Source organism: Erigeron canadensis, chromosome 5 (assembly GCF_010389155.1).
Source record: "Erigeron canadensis isolate Cc75 chromosome 5, C_canadensis_v1, whole genome shotgun sequence".
In the NCBI taxonomy this organism is placed as follows: Eukaryota; Viridiplantae; Streptophyta; class Magnoliopsida; order Asterales; family Asteraceae; genus Erigeron; species Erigeron canadensis.
Genome location: NC_057765.1, coordinates 42,984,385 through 43,003,663, shown reverse-complemented (window position 1 = coordinate 43,003,663; position 19,279 = coordinate 42,984,385). Strand labels below are relative to the sequence as shown.

The following is a 19,279-nucleotide window of genomic DNA, read 5'->3' as shown; positions in this document are numbered from 1 at the left end:
GATTTTGTGGTGGGTTCGAGCGTCATATATTGTCCAATTGGATGTTCTTATGGTGTCTCGAATACTAGTTACTAACTTATTATTTAAAAAAATTTATACATACAATCAAAGAGTTTTGATATGAAAAATCATTAATCTTGATAAAGATTAGCCTAAAAATCATTCTAAAAGTTTTAAAACATGACAAGTATTATCTACTAATTCTTTTTTTTAATCTCACTGCTTTGTTTAATAATTTTTAAACTATTACTGTAAGCCGGGATCAATTCATATATTCCCTAGTACTGGAAAGAGAGAGCCGGGAACTCATTTTAAAAAGATTCATCATTTCTTTTTTATATTAATTAATGGTATCATATTTTTATGCATGTTGGGTTTGTTAGCATTTTCGTTTAAGGAATTCTAAACTTTAAATAAACCAAAAACGTAAAAATAGTTTAATCCGTTACGCGGAAAAGATATTGACTTTTTGCAACGATAAATCAAACTAGTATTTATCTTCGCAACGAAGATAACGCCATACGTATACATATCGACATACGTCACAATTAATTGCCCCTAAAAAATAATCTTCTTTCTTCTGCTTCTTCTTGTATAGATATAGAAATATAATAAATATAAAAAAGCAGAATGCATATTTCTTGAGGAGTCTTCAAACACCAAAATTCAATCCCCCTCGTCTCTGGATTCACTATTTTATCAATCATTCAATCAAAATTCATATTAAAAAACCCTAATTTTATTAAATAATAAAGAAAATGGGTTTACAGCAATCCAAAGACGAACTTTTGTATCAACAAGTCAGTTATGGCAATACTGAAGGCATCAAAAAGCTTCACTCTGAAGGCGCTGGCCTTGAGGTATTTTTTTTATTTATTTAAATTTTATTTTTTATGGTATAGATTTAGGTTATTTATAGTGAACTTGATGTGGGTTTTTGATTTACTGTACAGAATTTGTAAAAAGGTTGTACCTTTATTGTTCTAAAGTTGAAAAAGTAGTTTTTTTTTTTTATATATTTATTTCTGGTAAATTTAGTACTAATATTACTCTTTGTTTCCTTTAACAATTTTTTATAACTTTTGGTAGAATTATGTGGCCTTTTTTAAAAGTTGGTTGTTTGTGATTGTAGTGGATGGATAAAGAAGGAAAGACACCTTTAATATTGGCTTCAATGAATCCACAGTTATATGATGTCGCTAAAACATTGTTAGAATTGGGTGCCAATGCCAACGCCTATCGTCCAGGTCGGTACTTCTTTTGAGTTCTTCGTTTAAAGGTTATACGTGATGTCTCATTATGTGGTTAGGATATATGATGCATGTTTACAAAATAGTCTTTTCGTGTTTGTTGAAGTGTTTATGTAACTGTTGATGATGCCTTAATGTGATATATGATGCATATATAGAATAGTCTTTGTATTTGTTTCAAGTCTATTGACTATTTGATGCATGTATACAATACAAAAGGGATGTATGATGTGTATGTACATTTATGAAATTGTTGATGAAATGTTTTAGGTCGTCATGCTGGTGCTCCTTTGCATCATGCTGCAAAAAGAGGTCTAGAACCGATGGTTAAGCTACTTCTCTCTCATGGAGGTATGTATGCAATTTTAGTTAAAGATAGAATATGCTATAAAGATATCAATTACTTTTGTTATTGATCACTGCTTTACACTACTTTTTATCATCTTAACTGAATATTAGCTAATGCATTGGTGATGAATGATGATTGTCAAACTGCACTTGATGTTGCAAGAGTCAAGGGATATAGCAATGTTGTTCGTGCAATTGAGGTACTAATGTACTATAATGTTCCCACTTCCTACTGTATCTTTTTAAGTTATCATAGTTGAAATGATCTTATCGTGGATTTGTAATGCTGTTGTTTTTAGAACCATATCTGCTTATTCTCTGGATGGCTGCAAGAGCTTTATGGGCCGGGATTTCTTGAACTTTTTGCTCCCCAATTACTTTCTAGAAAAGTGTAAGTACATCATTTTATTTATGCTATTGTAACATTATCTTTTTACACAGAGAGCTACTTAGCGATCAGATCGACAATTTGGGTCTGTATGTTGTTTTAGTAATTTGTATTTGTGTTACAAAACTTAATTATGTGATAATGGTGACCAGAAATAGACATAACCAGTTTAGGTTTGGAGAATGATTTTGACTATGGTTGGTGTTCATCATGGGGTTGAATAATCACTCTTGGATAACTAAGTGCTTACCTAACTCATTATTTTGAAAATATCAAGCTTCATTATTTACCCCTCTTTATTACCCAAATTTGTTTCTTCATTGGTCTAATAAAAATATAATCATGATATACAATGAAGTTCATATAACAAAATGTTAACGTCAATACATCAAAAACATTTTTGAAGTTGATAAAGTGAATGTGAATATCGTGAAGTTGAATATTATAATATAATAATATCTATGTTGGAGATAAAGATATACATTAGTACTGTAATTTTAATAGCTAATGCACATTAATAATATTAGCAACACGTTTTCATTGCAGCTGGTTAGATATAATGATTTTATTCAATATCACATTATTTTATAAATGTAGATCAATCCCCTGTTTATTCAATATTTTTTGTATGGAGCTTGTCCAATGGTTATACTTGGTGGGTTAGTGAATATATTCTTTTGAGTAAAATGTATTTGCAATATTGTTTTACATTTTTGGGATATCTCAACTCCAACCTCCATTTTTTTTCCCTAATCAACTGTACGACTTGCAGGTGGGTAACTATAGTCCCATGCGGAGCTCGTAAACTTGTAAAACCTTTCAGGTTGGAACTTGCCATATATGGAGGTTTACAGGTTGGTATCTATTTTTTTTGTGCTTTAGTTTTTTCTCTTGGAACCTCTGTATATCTTGTTCTCATCTTAGCATTTGGCTTTATCATCTAATATTGCACTGTTTTTTGGTAAATAAACAGGATGCAAAACCTCGCACAATAATCCCACTGTGGAAGGCTAATATGGATGAACCAAATTTTAATCAGCCGGATCCTACAGTTGTCATTTCTAGCTCCAACAGTAATATTTCGGAGCATTTAACTTATATATACTTGCCAGTCTAATGTGAAATTTGTACACTTTTACATTGCTTGTTTTTCTTTTATATATATAGTCCCAAAGAGCTGGAGAAGGAAGAGATGTATTATGCATTCCCAAACTAGGCGTAAGTTTATTGAGTTGACTTTTGGCCTAGACCTTCTGGCACGCACAAACACATGAAAAAGCTTTTTTTGTTGAAGTAAAATTAATTCTTTTTGTATCTTATTTGGTTGAAGTCCTCATAAAATAAGCTTATATAGTTTATTTTAGTTGGAGAATTTGCTACGGGTTTAAATTGAATAATCAACCAGTGGACTCTGATTATTCCTACAAAAATCAATAGGGACAAGCTATGTGGTGATTATAGGTAGCATTTAGCATCATATTGGTGACTGTTTATGCCCTTATATATTTAAGAGGACGGGTAGAATGACTGAGACTATATTGTTCAAGTACAGAGTTTAGACCTTTTGCCTGAGTTTTTTTCTTTTTGCATATCATTTTTTATTGGATACTCATAAATCTATATTCAATAGCTCTTTGTTCGCTGGAGATTTTTTTATTTCTTTTGGGTAAAAATAGATTGTATTGAACAATATCTGGATTTTGTTTATAGAAGGCCAAGTGGTGTTAACTGACAAATGTAGTAATGTAACATCTTTTTGGTAATTTTTCATTCTTTTTTAATACAAGAAAGCGGGTATGCATCTTTATTGTATAAGTAAAGAGTAGCCTATTTGTTGCCTAAACATAAGTTTATTTGAACTACAGAGTCACGCATTAAACTTGCACCAGCTAACGAAAATGAGAAGCAGAACTTGCAGCGGTTTTGCAATGCTTGTAAAGGAATTCCTCAGGTATAACCACCTTCCTGATCCATTTGTAACAATTTCAAATTCTTGCTTGAATGCTATACTTTGTAGCATCTAGTAGAGGTGGCAACATGCGCGGTGAAGGTCGAGAATAGTGTTAAAACTGTTTAAAGCTCATATTGGCCATTTTTACGGGCTGGGACTGGGATGGGTGAGCTGTGACACTTTCTTGTCATGGATTATATAATTCTTATCTAGTTTTTTTTATTTTATATTGATGTATGTTACAAGTTTTATATATTAAAATACATTTTCAGTGACTTTTGACTGTTTCCTTTTTTGGCCACTTTTTAGTCCACATGTTTGACCTGTTTGGGAGGGAAATCAACTCAACGGGACCCATTCATGTCAAATTAGCAAGCTCTAATTCATGATAACAGTTTCAGGTGGCTAGGTGTTCTTTTATTACACAATGTTAACATCTGAATGCAACTTTTTACACATTTCAGGTTATGCATCCTGCATTTCCATTCAACAACCAAAGGCTTATTGCTGGACCACCCTCCCAGACAACACCAGGAAACCCTGGGTCAACTCTACCTAGTAGGGCCTCACTCCAGTCCGGTTCAGTAGTTACACCCATGGCTCCTGCTACCCACACCGCCTCCAGTTCAAACAATTTTCCTGGTGAGGCCAAGCCAGACACCCCAGTTACTGATACTGCACTTGTTAATGGAAAGAAACAATGTGAAGTTCAAGATGTAGGAACAAGTAGTACCCCTGTTGGCTATCATCCCCATACAGATAGTAACACATATTCTCAAATTGTCCCAACAACACCTAATAATGTAATATCCCAATCATCGATCCCATCAGCACCTCCGCTGCCAGACATGATGGATGATGGTCCTATTCACTACCCATCAATTGATTCTGACCCTATGGACCTAAGTGAAAATATCCCTGATTGTAAATCAAATGAGAATGAGAAAATCAACAATGATTCTTCCTCATGTGTCATATGCCTGGATGCACCAGTCGAGGGAGCTTGCATCCCATGTGGTCACATGGCTGGATGCATGTCTTGTTTGAACGAAATCAAAGGCAAAAGTTGGGGTTGCCCTGTTTGCCGCACCAAGATCGATCAAGTTGTACGACTTTATGCTGTATAGAGTTGACGTTGTGTCTAATTTAATGGACGGTAAGTTTTCCTCCCAGTTCAGTTGAAATTAATTTTTGTTGGTTTATTTCTTGGTTTTGGAAGTTTATAGTTTGAACTAATTATGGTGGTGGTTAAATGCTATTGATGAAAAAAATAGTTGATAGTTTCTTTCTAATGCTGCTAAGAGTTAAAACTAAATTCACTTCGAGGATTATGAAATTGAACAGACCTCGGTTTGGTTCCTTGTGTGGTCATTCTGTGTAGTTTGGTTGATAATTCTAAATCGAATCCACCTGCCTACATTCAGACTAACTGTGATGTTTTCTAATTTTTTTATGCAGTGTGTATATATATTTTAAGAATGGGGGGAAATAATATTTGCCTGCTGTGGGAGGAGTGGATCTATCTGAAACACCATTAAAAGTTTTGGCATGCTGCTAAGCTCTTTGTTCTTTTTCATTTTTGAGATTATGAACACTCCAAATATTATCAAGCATGTATTGCAAGTTTTTGGAGCATATATTTTGCTTCCTGTATATATTAAAATGAGTGTAACAAGTAAATATTTGTAAGTTTGTCAGAAATCAAATATATATTAAATCGTGGTAATTACGTTAGACACGGTGCACCTGTGCAAGCATGCGTATTTCTGTAATATGTTTTCAGGGTTTTTCAGAATAAATGAATAGTCATGCAATGATGCAACACTGCGACAAGCTTGGTAAAATCAATCAGTTTATCATACGCCTGTATAATATTAACAATATGAAACGATTTGTACCCAAGTTAAATGTAAACTTTACACTTTATCAACAATCTGAATGATGTGGTCTATGCAATATGCATAAACTTAGGCTTAACATTTTGCCAAAACCAAGTTTCAAGTTTTCGCATATCTCCATCCTTGCTAAAAATAGTGATATGTTGATGAAATTTGTGACCAGAAAGAATATGGTCGTCAAATTAACAAAATGTCAAATTAACATTTCCATAAGTTTTTGCAAAATTGGTCATTTTGTTTACTTTTTAAAAGGAAAAGGTAATATGGTCGTCAGTTGGGATGTTGGCCAAAGACAAAAGTTAGCAGATGTGTTTAGCAAGAGAATGTTAGTGGTCATATATATCACGAAGATTAAAATTAATGGCAGGTGACCATGACAGGACCAGAATCCCATGAAATATATTTGATAGAATGGGCGAAAAAAACGGTATACAAACTGCAATCATGGAAATTACCATCAGTAACTATAACACTCAAAATGCTTATTTTCCTAGTTGATCATTCCATCTCTTAAAAAAATCACATAAGATTTTTTTTAAAGATGGGTAGCTTAAGTGTTTTAACAAATTTACGTTCTCCTTAAAGTGATCATTCAGATGTCCCTGTCGGATAGAATCCATCTGGAGTATGAACAAATCTTTTGCATCACCTTTTTACCCTGTTGATCTTCACTGCTCTGAGGTTTTGCTATCTGCTTTGAACTTTTGACTCGAAAGTGTGAATTGCCTCCAATTGGGTCTGCACCATCAAATCAGTATCCATGGACCATGGTCAGTTTCCTGTAACATCCACTTGTGAGATAACATACAAAAACATAAAAGATCAAGCAGAAAGATTTTATAATAAGATAGGTCAACAAGTATAATTAAAGACAAAATACTATAAGGATTTGAAACAAAAAAAAAAAAAAATGAAGATGACCAGAATGACAAGATGGGTGGGGGGTCTTAACTGGACTATGGATCACCATGCTTTATAATAACAATTAACAGAACAAATAAGTTTATCAATCAATGTAACCAAGTTATAAAAATGAAGACAGAGTTAAACAGTGGATCATGCAGAGACAAAGTAATAGGCAAATGGATCAAGAGTACTCTAAATATGGTAATAGTCAAGATTTAAGGACTCTCTAAATAACCAATTCATAATACATACAGACGTACAGTAGTAATCTAACAAAAGATGTTACATTTGAATATGAATTGAGTTCTTAATGCCGGATGTTATATGTTGCTTCTGTAAAAATGGTGAAAACTTCAAAGAACATTACAAATGTCCACACATCTGGCAAGAGTGTAAAAATAACGAGGTGTTGTCAAATTTACTAGTGTGTAGGATCATAGCCACTCATACTGCATCTTTCTTCCAAATGACAGCCATTAGCCATAGATGAGAAGACGTAAAAGTGAAGAAAACAACATTTCTGGCAGATCTTTCATCTTTGGACTGTTGTAAATTTGGAAATCTTGTAGGGATGTGAGGTGTGGGAGTCCCTTGAAACTGATTCCACTTTCTCAAAACCGAGTTCTTATATGGCAGATGTTATGTTACATGTTGCTTCTGTGAGAATTAATGGTGCAAAAACATTGTATCTGTAAGTCATTGACTATGCTGCAGGAGGTGTTTGTCTGTTGCTGAAAACCACAGGCTCTCTTTCTCCATCATGTTCATTCAAATCTACAAATGAAGCAAGTATTTGAAAAGTTTCCCCAATGTCTCATAACTTGTACACAATCTAGCTTTGAAAGTGCTTACAAACACCCAGTTGTTACGACTAAAAACAAAAAAACCTAGAAAGAGAAGAAATAGAGGATGCCATTATATTATACCACCTGCTAAAACCGCGTGTTGAATTGAATGGAAATCATTTAGAGTTTGAGCCGAATTGACTTTAAATTTTAGAGAAAGACAATGGTTTCAATTTGAGCACACGCACACACACACATAGAGGCTATTTAGGGAGTATGCCAATGGAAGGGATATGGGAAATGAGGGGCCAGTAGGAGCCATTTCTGCTGCATCTTTCTTTCAGATATGGGCAGTCACAGATGCGTAAACTCAAAAGCGAAGGAAACAACATTTCTGGTAAATCTTTTATATTTGGGCATGTATAAAAGGAGAGACGTTGGAGGGAGGTGAGGTGTTGGAGTCCCCTTGAAACTGTTTCCAGTTTCTCAAAATCAGATATTTCCAAGTGAGCAAGAGACGAAGGGAAGAGATGGGACAATTGACTAAAATCAATCACATCCTCTTGATCATCTGATGACGATCCCCCGAATAAGCTTAGGTCTACAAGTGAGAGAGGAAAATTCTGTGGGCCCCATTCCAAGATGGACTTCTTCAACCGCCCAATTGTAAGTTGACACAACTTGGGAGGCCAAAGCCCACGAGGAAAGGAGGCATCCAATCTCAGACAATCTGTAATATACATACTTTTTAAGGAGACCAGACCCAACAACTGGTGATCAGGAAACGACTCAAGACTTGAACAATCATATATTACCAACGTAGTGAGGCGAATGAAGCAATTTAATTCAATGATGAATTTCAGAAGTGGCATATTATGAATCCGTAAATCTTCAAGAATTGGCATGGAAACGTTGTTTAAAAGCATCATACTCTTGTCTCTTCCTCCTCCATATCCTCCGAGCTCCTTTTTCATTACCTTCTTGCATCCCCCAATACAAACTGACTTGAGCTTCTGCCCTCCTCCTGATGGGAAGGAGATTTCTGTAATTGAATCACAATGAAAGAGATTCAACGTCTCAAGACTATTTGGAACATTGCAACGCTCCATATTCTTACAGTTCAATATCCTAAGAGATGTTATGTGCAGAATGCTCCCACAATCACCCTCTTCTTTTTTTCCTAAACTCACCAAATTATCACAATCTGCTACTTCCAAGTTCCTTAGTTTCACAAGAACCTTACTTGCCTTTGCTGCTGATTCCCACAGGTATTTTATCTCCTCGCACCAACTAATCCTTAATTCTTCAACTGCACCAACATATTTTTTAACACCTCTCCACACATCATCTGTAAGCCCTGAAATCCTCTTTATTTTCAACTTGGAGACTGTTGAAGCTATTTGAACCAGACTTTTCAGCACGCCATCGCCACATCCACTTACTTTTAATACCCTCAATGAAGGTAGTAATTCCAGTGAGACTTCAGCCAATTTAGGACAAGAGCTTATATGAAGCTCCTTAAGGCATGGAAACACAATCCCACTATTGGCTGACCACACCTCCCACCCCGACATATCTTTAAACTTTAGAATTTCAAGTGAAGGAAATGTACCAGACGTACCACTAGTCCCAAGTAACTCCAAACCCACAACTTTCACTTCATGCAGGTCTTTAATAGACAAAGTTTTAAGTGACGGTAACTGCCCCAATGATGGTAGAGATAAACATCTTTTACAGCCATGTATTGACACATGTTTCAACCGAAGAAACGACGGATCCCCAACCCAATTTGGAAGCTCTGTTCCCCCATAAGACACCACTTTGAGTTGTTTCAAGCTTTCATTACGAGGCTTCAGCTCATTTAAGACCTCTTTCTCAACCATTTCCTTTCTAGAAACATCAAACACATCACTCCATTCCAAATCTAACTCACTAAGCCTCTTTATCGAAAAGTTCGCTTCTCGTGCATGAATTGAACTTTGCACTTTATCCAACCCGTGGATAGAGATTTTCCCACATAGATTTTTTAAACCATTAAGCTCTGTTATTTCAAATCCATTTTCACCTTCAATAATAATCTTGGAGAGAGTTTGTAAGTTAGTCAAGTCACCAATCCCCGACGGTAACTTATTCAAACAGGGAGTATTCCGAATGTCAAAATGTCGTAGATTTTTCAGTTTTGAGAAGCTTTTGGGCAACTTAGCCAGAACAGAACAGCCAAAAACAATCAATACATGTAAGTTGTAGAGATTGCTGACGCTTTCTGGTAGATGGGTGATTTTAGTTTGAGATAGATTAAGATACCGCAAGTGTCTTAGACTACCTATCGATTGAGGCACCTCACTTATCTCAAAGTTACTCAAGCATAGAACCCTTAACAATAATAACCGAGGAACTAAGTCAACGAGAATCCTATTCGATAAGTAGAAACGTTGCCAACTTTCTACTAACCCGGCAGATGTTGCCATGAATGTTCTTAAACTTTTAGCTTTGCTGATTTCCTCGAACTTCTTGTAAGTTACAAATCGTTCACGAACGAATGATAGATGATGGTACTTTCCCGAAACTTCTTTCCTGATATCCTTCTCTGTATCATTGTCCAACTTTAAAAAGAACTCTCCAGCAACAGATGTGGCCAAGTCATTCATCAAGTCATGCATTACAAAAAATGACTCATTAGGTGCATGTTGAAAAAATGATCTTGACAACAAATCTTCAAAATATTCATGACCCAAGCGTTCTTCTGTCAAATTGGTAGGAGGTGATTGGCGTAATAGCCCTTCGGCCATCCACAACAAAACCAACTCCTCCCTGTCAAACATGTAGTCTTTGGGGAAAGAGGAGCAATATGCAAACAACCGTTTTAAAGGTGCAGAAAGATCATGGTAGCTTACTCTAAGAGCCGGAACTATTCCACCCCCGTCTTCTAGCCTCCAAATCTCACTATTTAAAACTTCGTTCCAGTATTCTTCTTCATCTAGTTTTGTCCTCAATAGTCTACCAAGTGCTTTTAAAGCCAAAGGCAAGCCATTACATTTTTTCACAATGCCTTCACCATGTGGCCTGAGCGTCGGATGTGAATCAAAGTTATTTACACCCAATGCATGCTGAGCGAATAATGTCATAGCATAATCATGTGCCAGACTCTGCAGCTGGTTTAAATGATTGTAACCCAACTTTTTGAGCAGTTTCTCCTTTCGTGTTGTCATTATGATTTTACTTCCTTGAGCACATGCATGAAACGGACTTACAAGGGTTTCCCAATCTTCACAACTTTCGCTCCATACATCGTCCAAAACTAGCAGAAATCTTTTATCACTTAGTTGTTCTCTAAGAGCTACTTGAAGGAGATTTAAATCTGCAAAATCTTTGTTTTCACCCGTTAAAGATTGAAAGATAACTTTACTTATGGTGAAGCTATCAAAATCGTCTGAAACACAAACCCATGCCTTGAGTTGGAAACAGTCATTAACCTGCTTTTCGTCATACAAAAGTCTAGCCAGGGTAGTTTTACCCACTCCGCCCATGCCAACTATGGGAACAACGCTAAAGTTGTTATGTTCACATTGTTCATCACCCCCCAATAATAATCTATGGACTAATTCGTCTTTCTCCCTTTGTCGTCCAACAATACTAGATGCATCTACCAAAGAGGTCTGGGACTTTCTATTTATATTTGTTGATCTTCCATCTTTCACAATCAAACCAAGCCTATTTTGTTCTTTTTCAAGATCTTGCAACCTATTGGTAATATTATCCAACTTCTGATGCATCCTATTACTAAGTGATAAATTTGTGCAACAAGTCGGGATGATGAGCTTTCTTACCTTGCTGGTGATGCTTGCTGCAGATTGTTGCCGGGTGAATTCATAGTGCATGGTTTCTGTTGCCAGACCGTCAAGTATATCGTCTATATCATAAGCCAGATGCTGGAGAGCATTCAGCCACTGTTTAACTGCTTGACTAGTTATTTCTTTTTCAAAAGCGTCATTGAGCACATTTGTGATCTGGGTCAACGACCTCTCCAAGTTTTTGAGATCAGAATGAATTTGCTGACACCGAACATATTTGTTCTTAGCTTCAGTGGCCAGCTTCTGGATAACCATTTTGAGGATGTCATAAGCAATGATTTCAGCCATTCTTATATATGATCGATCTAAGAGAGCACAGAATATCTGTAGATTTGATGAAATGGGGTACGTGTAAATAATGAAAGAGTTTTTAGTCAACCATTGTTTATAGTGGTATTTTTAGTCTTGGTACGTTATAGTCAACTCTGTGCGTTGGCCCAAATAATAAAAAACAAAATTAGAGTAGATCGACAGTGGACAGTATATCTTTTTTGCACATACCCGAGACAACGAGCCGTTACAAGTATTAGTTATAGACTTATAGTATATCTTTTAATAATAGAGAGAAAAATAACAATCATTCGATAATTATTATTCATTTATTCGGTAACAAAACGGGATAATTTTCATTTTAGTAGCTCCAAAGCCTCCAATCCAAGACTAAATAAGGGCCCAGCCCATTAGCCTAAATAAACCCCGGCCACGTTATCTGTTAAAGCTACATACGTGAAAGACGGTATGTTGTTTTTTGTCATGTCAATCCAGTCACAACTAACAATATGAAATCATTCGGTAACAAAAGACTGTAAAAAACAGAAGAAGCCTTCTGGTTTTATGTGATAAAAAAGAAAAGAAAATAATGGGGTTAAAGCAATCCAAAGAAGAACGTTTGTATAAAGAAGCAAGTTATGGCAACATTCAGTCCATCAAGTTTCTTCATTCTAGAGGTGCTGGACTTGAGGTACACTTTCTTTTCTTTCCAAGTATTTCTAACAATTTATATATAATGTTGTTGTTTCATATATATTTGTAGTAGTTAATCATGTTGAGTTTTAACATGTCTAAAGAAGCAGTCTCTTAAAAAAAAAAAAGCAACATTGTGTGTTTCTTTACATAGATTTGATGCATATTTTCTTCATTTTTGAATATAACTATGAATTCATTAACTGCATGTGTGAAATCGAAAGATACAGTTATCTTTTAGTCAACATAGTATTCATATTTTCTAGTTTATTACTCTAGTTTTGTGTGTGGGTGTGTGTGAATGGCAATATATTAAATAAACGCGCTAGCAAGACGCTAGAAGCAAAACTGTACAGTCATTGTCAAGTGGAATGCAATGGATCATTCCTTTCCCTCTGTTATTTCATTAATATGTGAATTCATTACATCTGGTTATTATATGGAAATGACAATTTTTCCAGTTATTGTGAAAGAAAGAATTAGTATTAGTGGTCAAACTTTATGTGTTTCGTTTAACCATGAATGATGGTGCAGTGGATAGATAAGGACGGAAAGACCCCTCTGATGTTGGCTTCCATGGATCCAAAGGTATATGATGTTGCAAAGACGTTGATCGAATTGGGTGCTAATGTGAATGCCTATCGTTCAGGTGATCTTTATGATTACATGATTACAATATATGTATATATCTGTATCTGACTTGATTCATAACTTGAAAGATGGAAATGTTTTACTTGAAAAGCTTAATTATAGTGCCCTATGCACAAAGTAGTATATGATTCTATCAACTCAACTTTATTTAATTGGTTTATTTATGAAAAACTATGAAAGTATTTGTTACGGATCTCTTTCAGGTCGTCATGCTGGAACTCCTCTGCATCATGCTGCAAAAAGAGGGCTACTAGAAATGGTTAAGCTGCTACTTTCAAGTGGTGGTATGCACTTGATTTATGGCATTCATTATTGTGGTTTAAGGATCATTTTCTTGTTTAGCATTGCTTACACAATATATTATCATCTCATTTTTCAGCTGATGTGTTGGTGATCAATGATGACGGTCTAAGTGCACTTGATGTTGCCAGAGTCAATGGATATAGCAATGTTGTTCGTGCCATCGAGGTACTTACATATTTTTTTTTCACATATGATTCATGAAGACTGTCACATCTCCTTAATATTGTAATGATCTGTGGCTTCATGATTCTATTTATTCAGGAACATAGCTGTTTTTTTTCTGGTTGGTTGCTAGAGCTTCATGAGTCAGTTTCTCAAGAAGTGTGAGTATTGCATTTTGTCTGTGTTATCATAGCACTATATCTTTGACTAGATAATGTTTAGACCAATACTTATTTAAGGCTTATGAACTGTGTGATTCCAATCCCGGGCCTAATTTTGAACGCTCTTTACTATGTTTAAGGGGTATTTGGAACCCGTTGGATCACAGTTGCCTATATGATTAAAACTTTTCAAATTTAGACTTAGCAGATTCGTAGCAGGCTCTCAATTCCCCTTATTGATTACTGGTACGTATTATTCTCAACCTATCAAACTTAAGGAAATGCACGGTTTGCAGGTGGGTAGTTATACTGCCATCTGCAACTCGTAAACTTGCAAGGACTTTCAAGTTGGAACTCGCTATATATCCTGGTTTACAGGTTAGATTAAGCAAGACTAGCTCTGATATTTCTACTAATTGAACAATCAAGTCTCAGTAACTTTACTGTGCTCCAGTTGATTCATGTTTTCCATCTGAGAAAATAGACTTGGCATCTAATCTTGCACTGTTCTTGGTTAATGAACAGTTTGCTAAACCTCGCACGATTATAGAACTTTGGAACGCAAACATGGATGAGCGGAACTTTGATCAGGCTGATCCTGCAGTGGTCTTTTCTAGTTCTGACAGTAATGATCGACACACTTCAACCAGTAGACAAGTTTATGTATTAAATAATTTGTACTATTTTACATTTTTAATCTGTTTTTCTATTATATATATGTTTAGTATCAAGGCGATGGATACGGAAAGGATCTAGATTGCACTCAGAAGTCATGCGTAAGTTCGTTGAGTTGAAGTCAGCTTAAAATTTAAACACGCAAAAAAAATATACATATCTATAATCCAAAGTCAAAGTTATTGCCTTTGAGCCTGTAATCGATGTCAAATAAACTTGTGTTTCTAGCTATCATGTGTGTATTCGATGTGTATCGTAAGTAACAAAAAAGCTATGAATACATGTCGCTTTAGCTTTATCCTACAATTTTTGCCTAAACCTGAGTTTGTTTTCATCTGCAGAGTCACTTACAAAACTTGGACCAGTTAACGAAAGTGGAAAGAAGCAATTTCAGAGGTTTTGCAATGCTTGCAAAGGAATTCTTCAGGTATAATGGTCAACATGATCTGACTGCTATCTTTTCAAATTCTGGCTTGAATTTTGAAGGTTGGGTAATCGGTCAACATGGGGACTTTTGTGAGTGTTGAAACGGGTCAAGTCAGGTTGACCTGAAATACTTCTGTCCAAGTTGTAATATTGCTACCAGTAATTAGTGTGACACCTATGATTACCTAAAACATGTAATTTCACTAATAGTCTTTTCTTTTTGGATAAGTTGTTGAGGAGGATATACATTTTGGGAGACTATTGACCCATTTCTATTTTTTTAAAATGTTTGACCTTGTAGTGATAAAACATAACCGAGAGACTCATTCATTCATAAGTAAATGATTTGAATATGTCATCTCTAAGCATTATTAACGTATCGGTGACATGTAAGCTTTACGAATTTCTGGTTAAACATCCTGCATTTCCATTCAAGAACCAAGTATCTAATGTTGGAACACCTGTTCAGACAACACCAGCAGACCATGAGTTAACCTCAGCCGTCAACAAAATCGTACCATCAGCTCCCCCGTTGCCAGACATGATGGATTTTTCATCATTATGTGTTATATGCCTGGATGCACCAGTTGAAGGAGCTTGCATCCCATGTGGTCACATGGCTGGATGCATGTCCTGTTTGAATGAAATCAAAAGCAAGAAGTGGGATTGCCCTGCTTGTCGTGCCAAGATAAATCAAGTTGTACGACTTTATGCTGTATAAGGGTGATGCCTTATCTGATTTACTGACTAGTAAGTTTTCTATCTCATTTCATGAAGAATTCTAATCAGTCGGTCTGATTTGGCTCATAGATTTGGGTATTGAGCTAAACCAATGTGAACCATGCCAAACCATTCATTGATTTTAATTGAACTTAAATAGATTATGTTAATAAAATGGAACTCTGAGTCCGATTTATCCATAATAGTCAATAGATAAGCACATTTAATATCATGAGTTCAATGTTTTCAAAGTAAAGATGGAAGGATGGGTGTGTAAGGATTAAAACAGGCATTGCCCCGTGGTAATTTTACAGTAATTTCTTCGATAACTTTATTTAATATGTTGTATATATGCTTTCAAGTGGAACGATGGACGAGCAAAAAATGTATTTATGACCCGTTTCCTTCGTTTCAAAATATTTCTTTTATGGGTTCTATCCAAGGAAAATCGAGTGGGTCCAGATTTTCTCTACTTTTAGGCATGTAGTTCAACTCATGGAATCGAACTAAGCCAAATCAAAAATGACCGGTGTAGTTCCTTCAGAGGTTTTCCTCATTTTGGTTGTTCGAACCAGACTGAATATAACAACTCTGGTCCATATTTTTGAAACCTGATGATTTCTCTTCGGCTTTGCAGTGTGTATATATTATTAGCCTAAAATGGGAGAAGTTGGAAAATTTGAAGCCGATCAACTGCAAAAATGACCGGTGTAGCTCCTTGTTGCCTTTGATTTTTAAATTATCAACACTCCAAATGTTATGTGGTAAGTTCTGGATTATTTGGAGCAAATCTTTTGCTCATTCCTTTTTAATTTTATTATGAGTGACAAGTAAATATTTCAATTTCAGTATGTGGATATGAATTTGGTATAATATCCTAACTGTGGTATCTATATTAAAATATGATAACTTCGTTAGTTTCTCAAATTTTTTGTATGTAACATGCCAACAAAGGTCCAGTTTGTAACGCCGAATTTGATGCTACGAAGTTTCGTGCAAAGTTTGATGTTGTTCATGCACGGAATGTATCTTGAACTTTTTCTTAATGACCGTGATTATTTTGAAAGTGATGTAAAGTATGCCTTTTAAAACGTACTTAATCAAAAAGTATTGTGGGTGAAGGTTAGCAAATAGCAATTGGTTGGCCCATCATTTAAATGGGCTGCTGGTTTGCCATAGAACCTACCGTTGTGGTAGCCCAAAAACTCAATAATTTATTAATGTGAAAACTTAGGTAAATTTTATTATCAAATTCAAAGGTTTAATTTGAAATCTTTTTTAATATGATAGTACCTAAAATAAGTAAAGTCATGCAGTATAGATCATTATCCCTTTATTAATTTATGCCCATATGGACTATTAGTCAAGTTGAACAAATCGGATAAAAGCATCTCAGTGGATCTTTAAATTTCAATCAAATTAATCAATAGTCAAGCTTGGTTCGAAGCTACTCAACTTTATTATGACTTCATTAGTCATTTTATATCATGATCTCATTTCGATAAACAACAATAGAATGATGTCCGTATGATATGTGATGGTAGATATTTTATAATCTTTCAGCAAGAATAATTAAGCTAATAATCAATTTGTTATACTTCAAATTTTAAATTTTAAATAAATTTCCAGACGCTTTGTACTATTAATAGTAGTATAGATAATTGTGAAATGATACTCATATAACTTAGTGTAATTGATGTCTGATAACATTACCATAAAATAAATATCATAGTGAAAGATGTATGAAAGAAATTTAAAAATTTCAGAAAAAAAATATCTTTTCAACAAAATAATCTATAAGCTGCTCTAATGCTTATAATTAGACCTGAACCTATATTAAGAGCTTTTATTTGCACCAATGCTCTAGGCTTCTATATAATATAACTCATATATTCACAAAGGCTGTATATTCTCTTTGTTTTAACGTGTTAGGTTCGCATAATATTTTTGTAGGAATGGAATCTATTAAAGTATAATTTGAAAGGAATAAAATTTGACCGAATATATTTGATTTTTTTAAAATTCAAATGACAGAAGGAATGAAATTTAAGAATGTAGATTTCATCGAATGATGAAATGTTTACATTTCAATGAAATATGATTCATCAATCTTTGAACAATCAAACATACTAAAAAATAAAATTCAAATCAAAATCCATTAAATTTAATTAAATTTTATGAATCAAACGCGAACTAAAAAGTTTAATAATTTGATATATGGAGTATATTATAGTTGATATTAATACGGATAAAATACAAAGGGAAGCATTCGAGATTCCCATGGGTTTAAGTGGGTGAGGAGAGTAAATTGTGTGAAAGGTAATTCAAAGGTAAAGTACAGATATGCAGAAAGACTGGGGGTGAAATGATTGATCAAACCAGAGAAGTGTCTTATCAATGTGGGGGTAAATTATAATTAGGTCCACCAGCCTAAAAAAAGTTAAACCCCGACCAGATAGTATTAGCGGTGAGGTTGCCGCTAATACTGCGAGCCCCTATGTCCTTAATGGTAAATCTGTCAAAGAAAATAGCGGGGCCCCTGTCAGTGTCATAGTATTAACGACAACGTCGCCGCAAATATCTTGGTCGGGATGATTTTTGCCTGTTGGTGTTACTCTGTACTGTAATTCTTTCCTCTGTGTTTCAACATATTTGTACCGTCCACACCTCTTTTCTTTTCTTTTCTTGGAGACATGACCACTCTCTGAACACTAACCCACAACCCTTCTCTTTCCCCCGTGCGTTAATATAAACTTTGGATTCATTTTTCTTCAATCAAATAACGATTACGTAAGTCCAATTTTTTTTAAATTTTTTTAGCGCAAGTGTGGTGGGTCATCTAAATATTACTCGTATCTACAAAATGAAGTTTCATTTTTTGGCGTAGTCTTTTTGATGTTTTTCTTGGAATGAACAATGTCATGCAACCGTAAACAAAGAAACGTTTATACCAAACTATCTTGTTACATTACAATTAACAAATTGCAATTTTCTATCAACGTTTACATTGTTAATTAGTTACATCTCTATTAGACTATTCACATTCACAATCCAACCCAACGATATTATTCATTAAAAAACTAATTTCTCTCTCTTAAATCTATCTTTTTTTTTTTTTTTGAAAAGTAACTTTTATATATAAACTACCCCGGCAAATCACCGGCGGTACACTGTACAAACATTTACAAGAGTATAAACTTACACCAATCTATCTAACCCAACTAAACCAAAATTTTACACTCTCATCAACAAAACCAAACTATTTTTTAATAATAGATAATCTATTTTATTTAACATTTCTCTTAGTCAAAACTAATTAAAATTCTTTTTTAAATAATTTATTAATAATCTTCATAATAAAAAGATTATTATATATATCATTAAGAGAAAAAAAAAAAGAAAAAAAAAAGCAAATGGATGCAAGTGGATTTTGTGTTGAACATATGCAAACTAGTGAGTTGCCACGTACCAATCGAAGTCTCCAAACAATGTTTGATGAGCCAATCAAGTTGGCATAGTGTGAACTTATTTAGTAATTTTTTATTAATTTGTGACCCAATCGAACAAAAATAAAATTGACGATGGGGTGGTCTTAACACATCTCTAAGGTTAAGTTAGTTTGGTAGATCACTTCACACTGTATCGGCATTCGACAATGATAAATATATGACAATTTTTTGTCATTCATAGCAATTAATTAGTTGTTTTAAACAATAATAATATGTTTGTGTTTGTTGTAAATGAGAAGAATGTTGTAAGTTTGTGTTTTCAATGCTCTAAAAAGTAGTCAATCCTTTTAATGGTGAGGATGTGAACAATTAAGATAGGCACAAAATGTGGT

The 19,279-nt window shown here is 34.6% G+C and overlaps 3 protein-coding genes across 4 annotated transcripts; 2 read left to right on the top strand and 1 right to left on the bottom strand.

Moving 5' to 3' along the window:
• The first annotated feature begins 554 nt into the window (after positions 1–554).
• Positions 555–5,671, top strand: LOC122599841 (putative E3 ubiquitin-protein ligase XBAT34). Of its 2 annotated transcripts, XM_043772429.1 has the most exons (11): positions 555–860; positions 1,133–1,247; positions 1,521–1,601; positions 1,710–1,798; positions 1,898–1,989; positions 2,759–2,840; positions 2,960–3,059; positions 3,154–3,204; positions 3,852–3,937; positions 4,402–5,093; positions 5,396–5,671. In XM_043772429.1, the coding sequence occupies exons 1-10, from the start codon at positions 759–761 to the stop codon at positions 5,062–5,064; spliced, it is 1,461 nt and encodes a 486-aa protein (XP_043628364.1). In that variant the 5' UTR covers positions 555–758; the 3' UTR covers positions 5,065–5,093; positions 5,396–5,671. The 2 variants fall into 2 exon arrangements, with proteins under 2 accessions (XP_043628364.1, XP_043628365.1); XM_043772430.1 differs by lacking the exon at positions 3,154–3,204 and having other exon boundaries at positions 556–860.
• Positions 5,672–6,966: 1,295 nt separating this feature from the next.
• On the bottom strand, positions 6,967–11,665 carry LOC122599838 (putative disease resistance RPP13-like protein 1). Its single transcript, XM_043772426.1, has one exon. It carries the CDS (start codon positions 11,663–11,665, stop codon positions 7,790–7,792), a length of 3,876 nt encoding a protein of 1,291 aa, XP_043628361.1. The 3' UTR covers positions 6,967–7,789.
• A 571-nt stretch (positions 11,666–12,236) lies between these two features.
• LOC122599844 (putative E3 ubiquitin-protein ligase XBAT35) lies at positions 12,237–16,133 on the top strand. Its single transcript, XM_043772432.1, has 10 exons — positions 12,237–12,338; positions 12,875–12,989; positions 13,195–13,275; positions 13,371–13,459; positions 13,556–13,617; positions 13,914–13,995; positions 14,143–14,242; positions 14,634–14,719; positions 15,188–15,468; positions 16,076–16,133. Exons 1-9 carry the CDS (start codon positions 12,237–12,239, stop codon positions 15,437–15,439), a joined length of 969 nt encoding a protein of 322 aa, XP_043628367.1. The 3' UTR covers positions 15,440–15,468; positions 16,076–16,133.
• Positions 16,134–19,279: the final 3,146 nt, after the last annotated feature.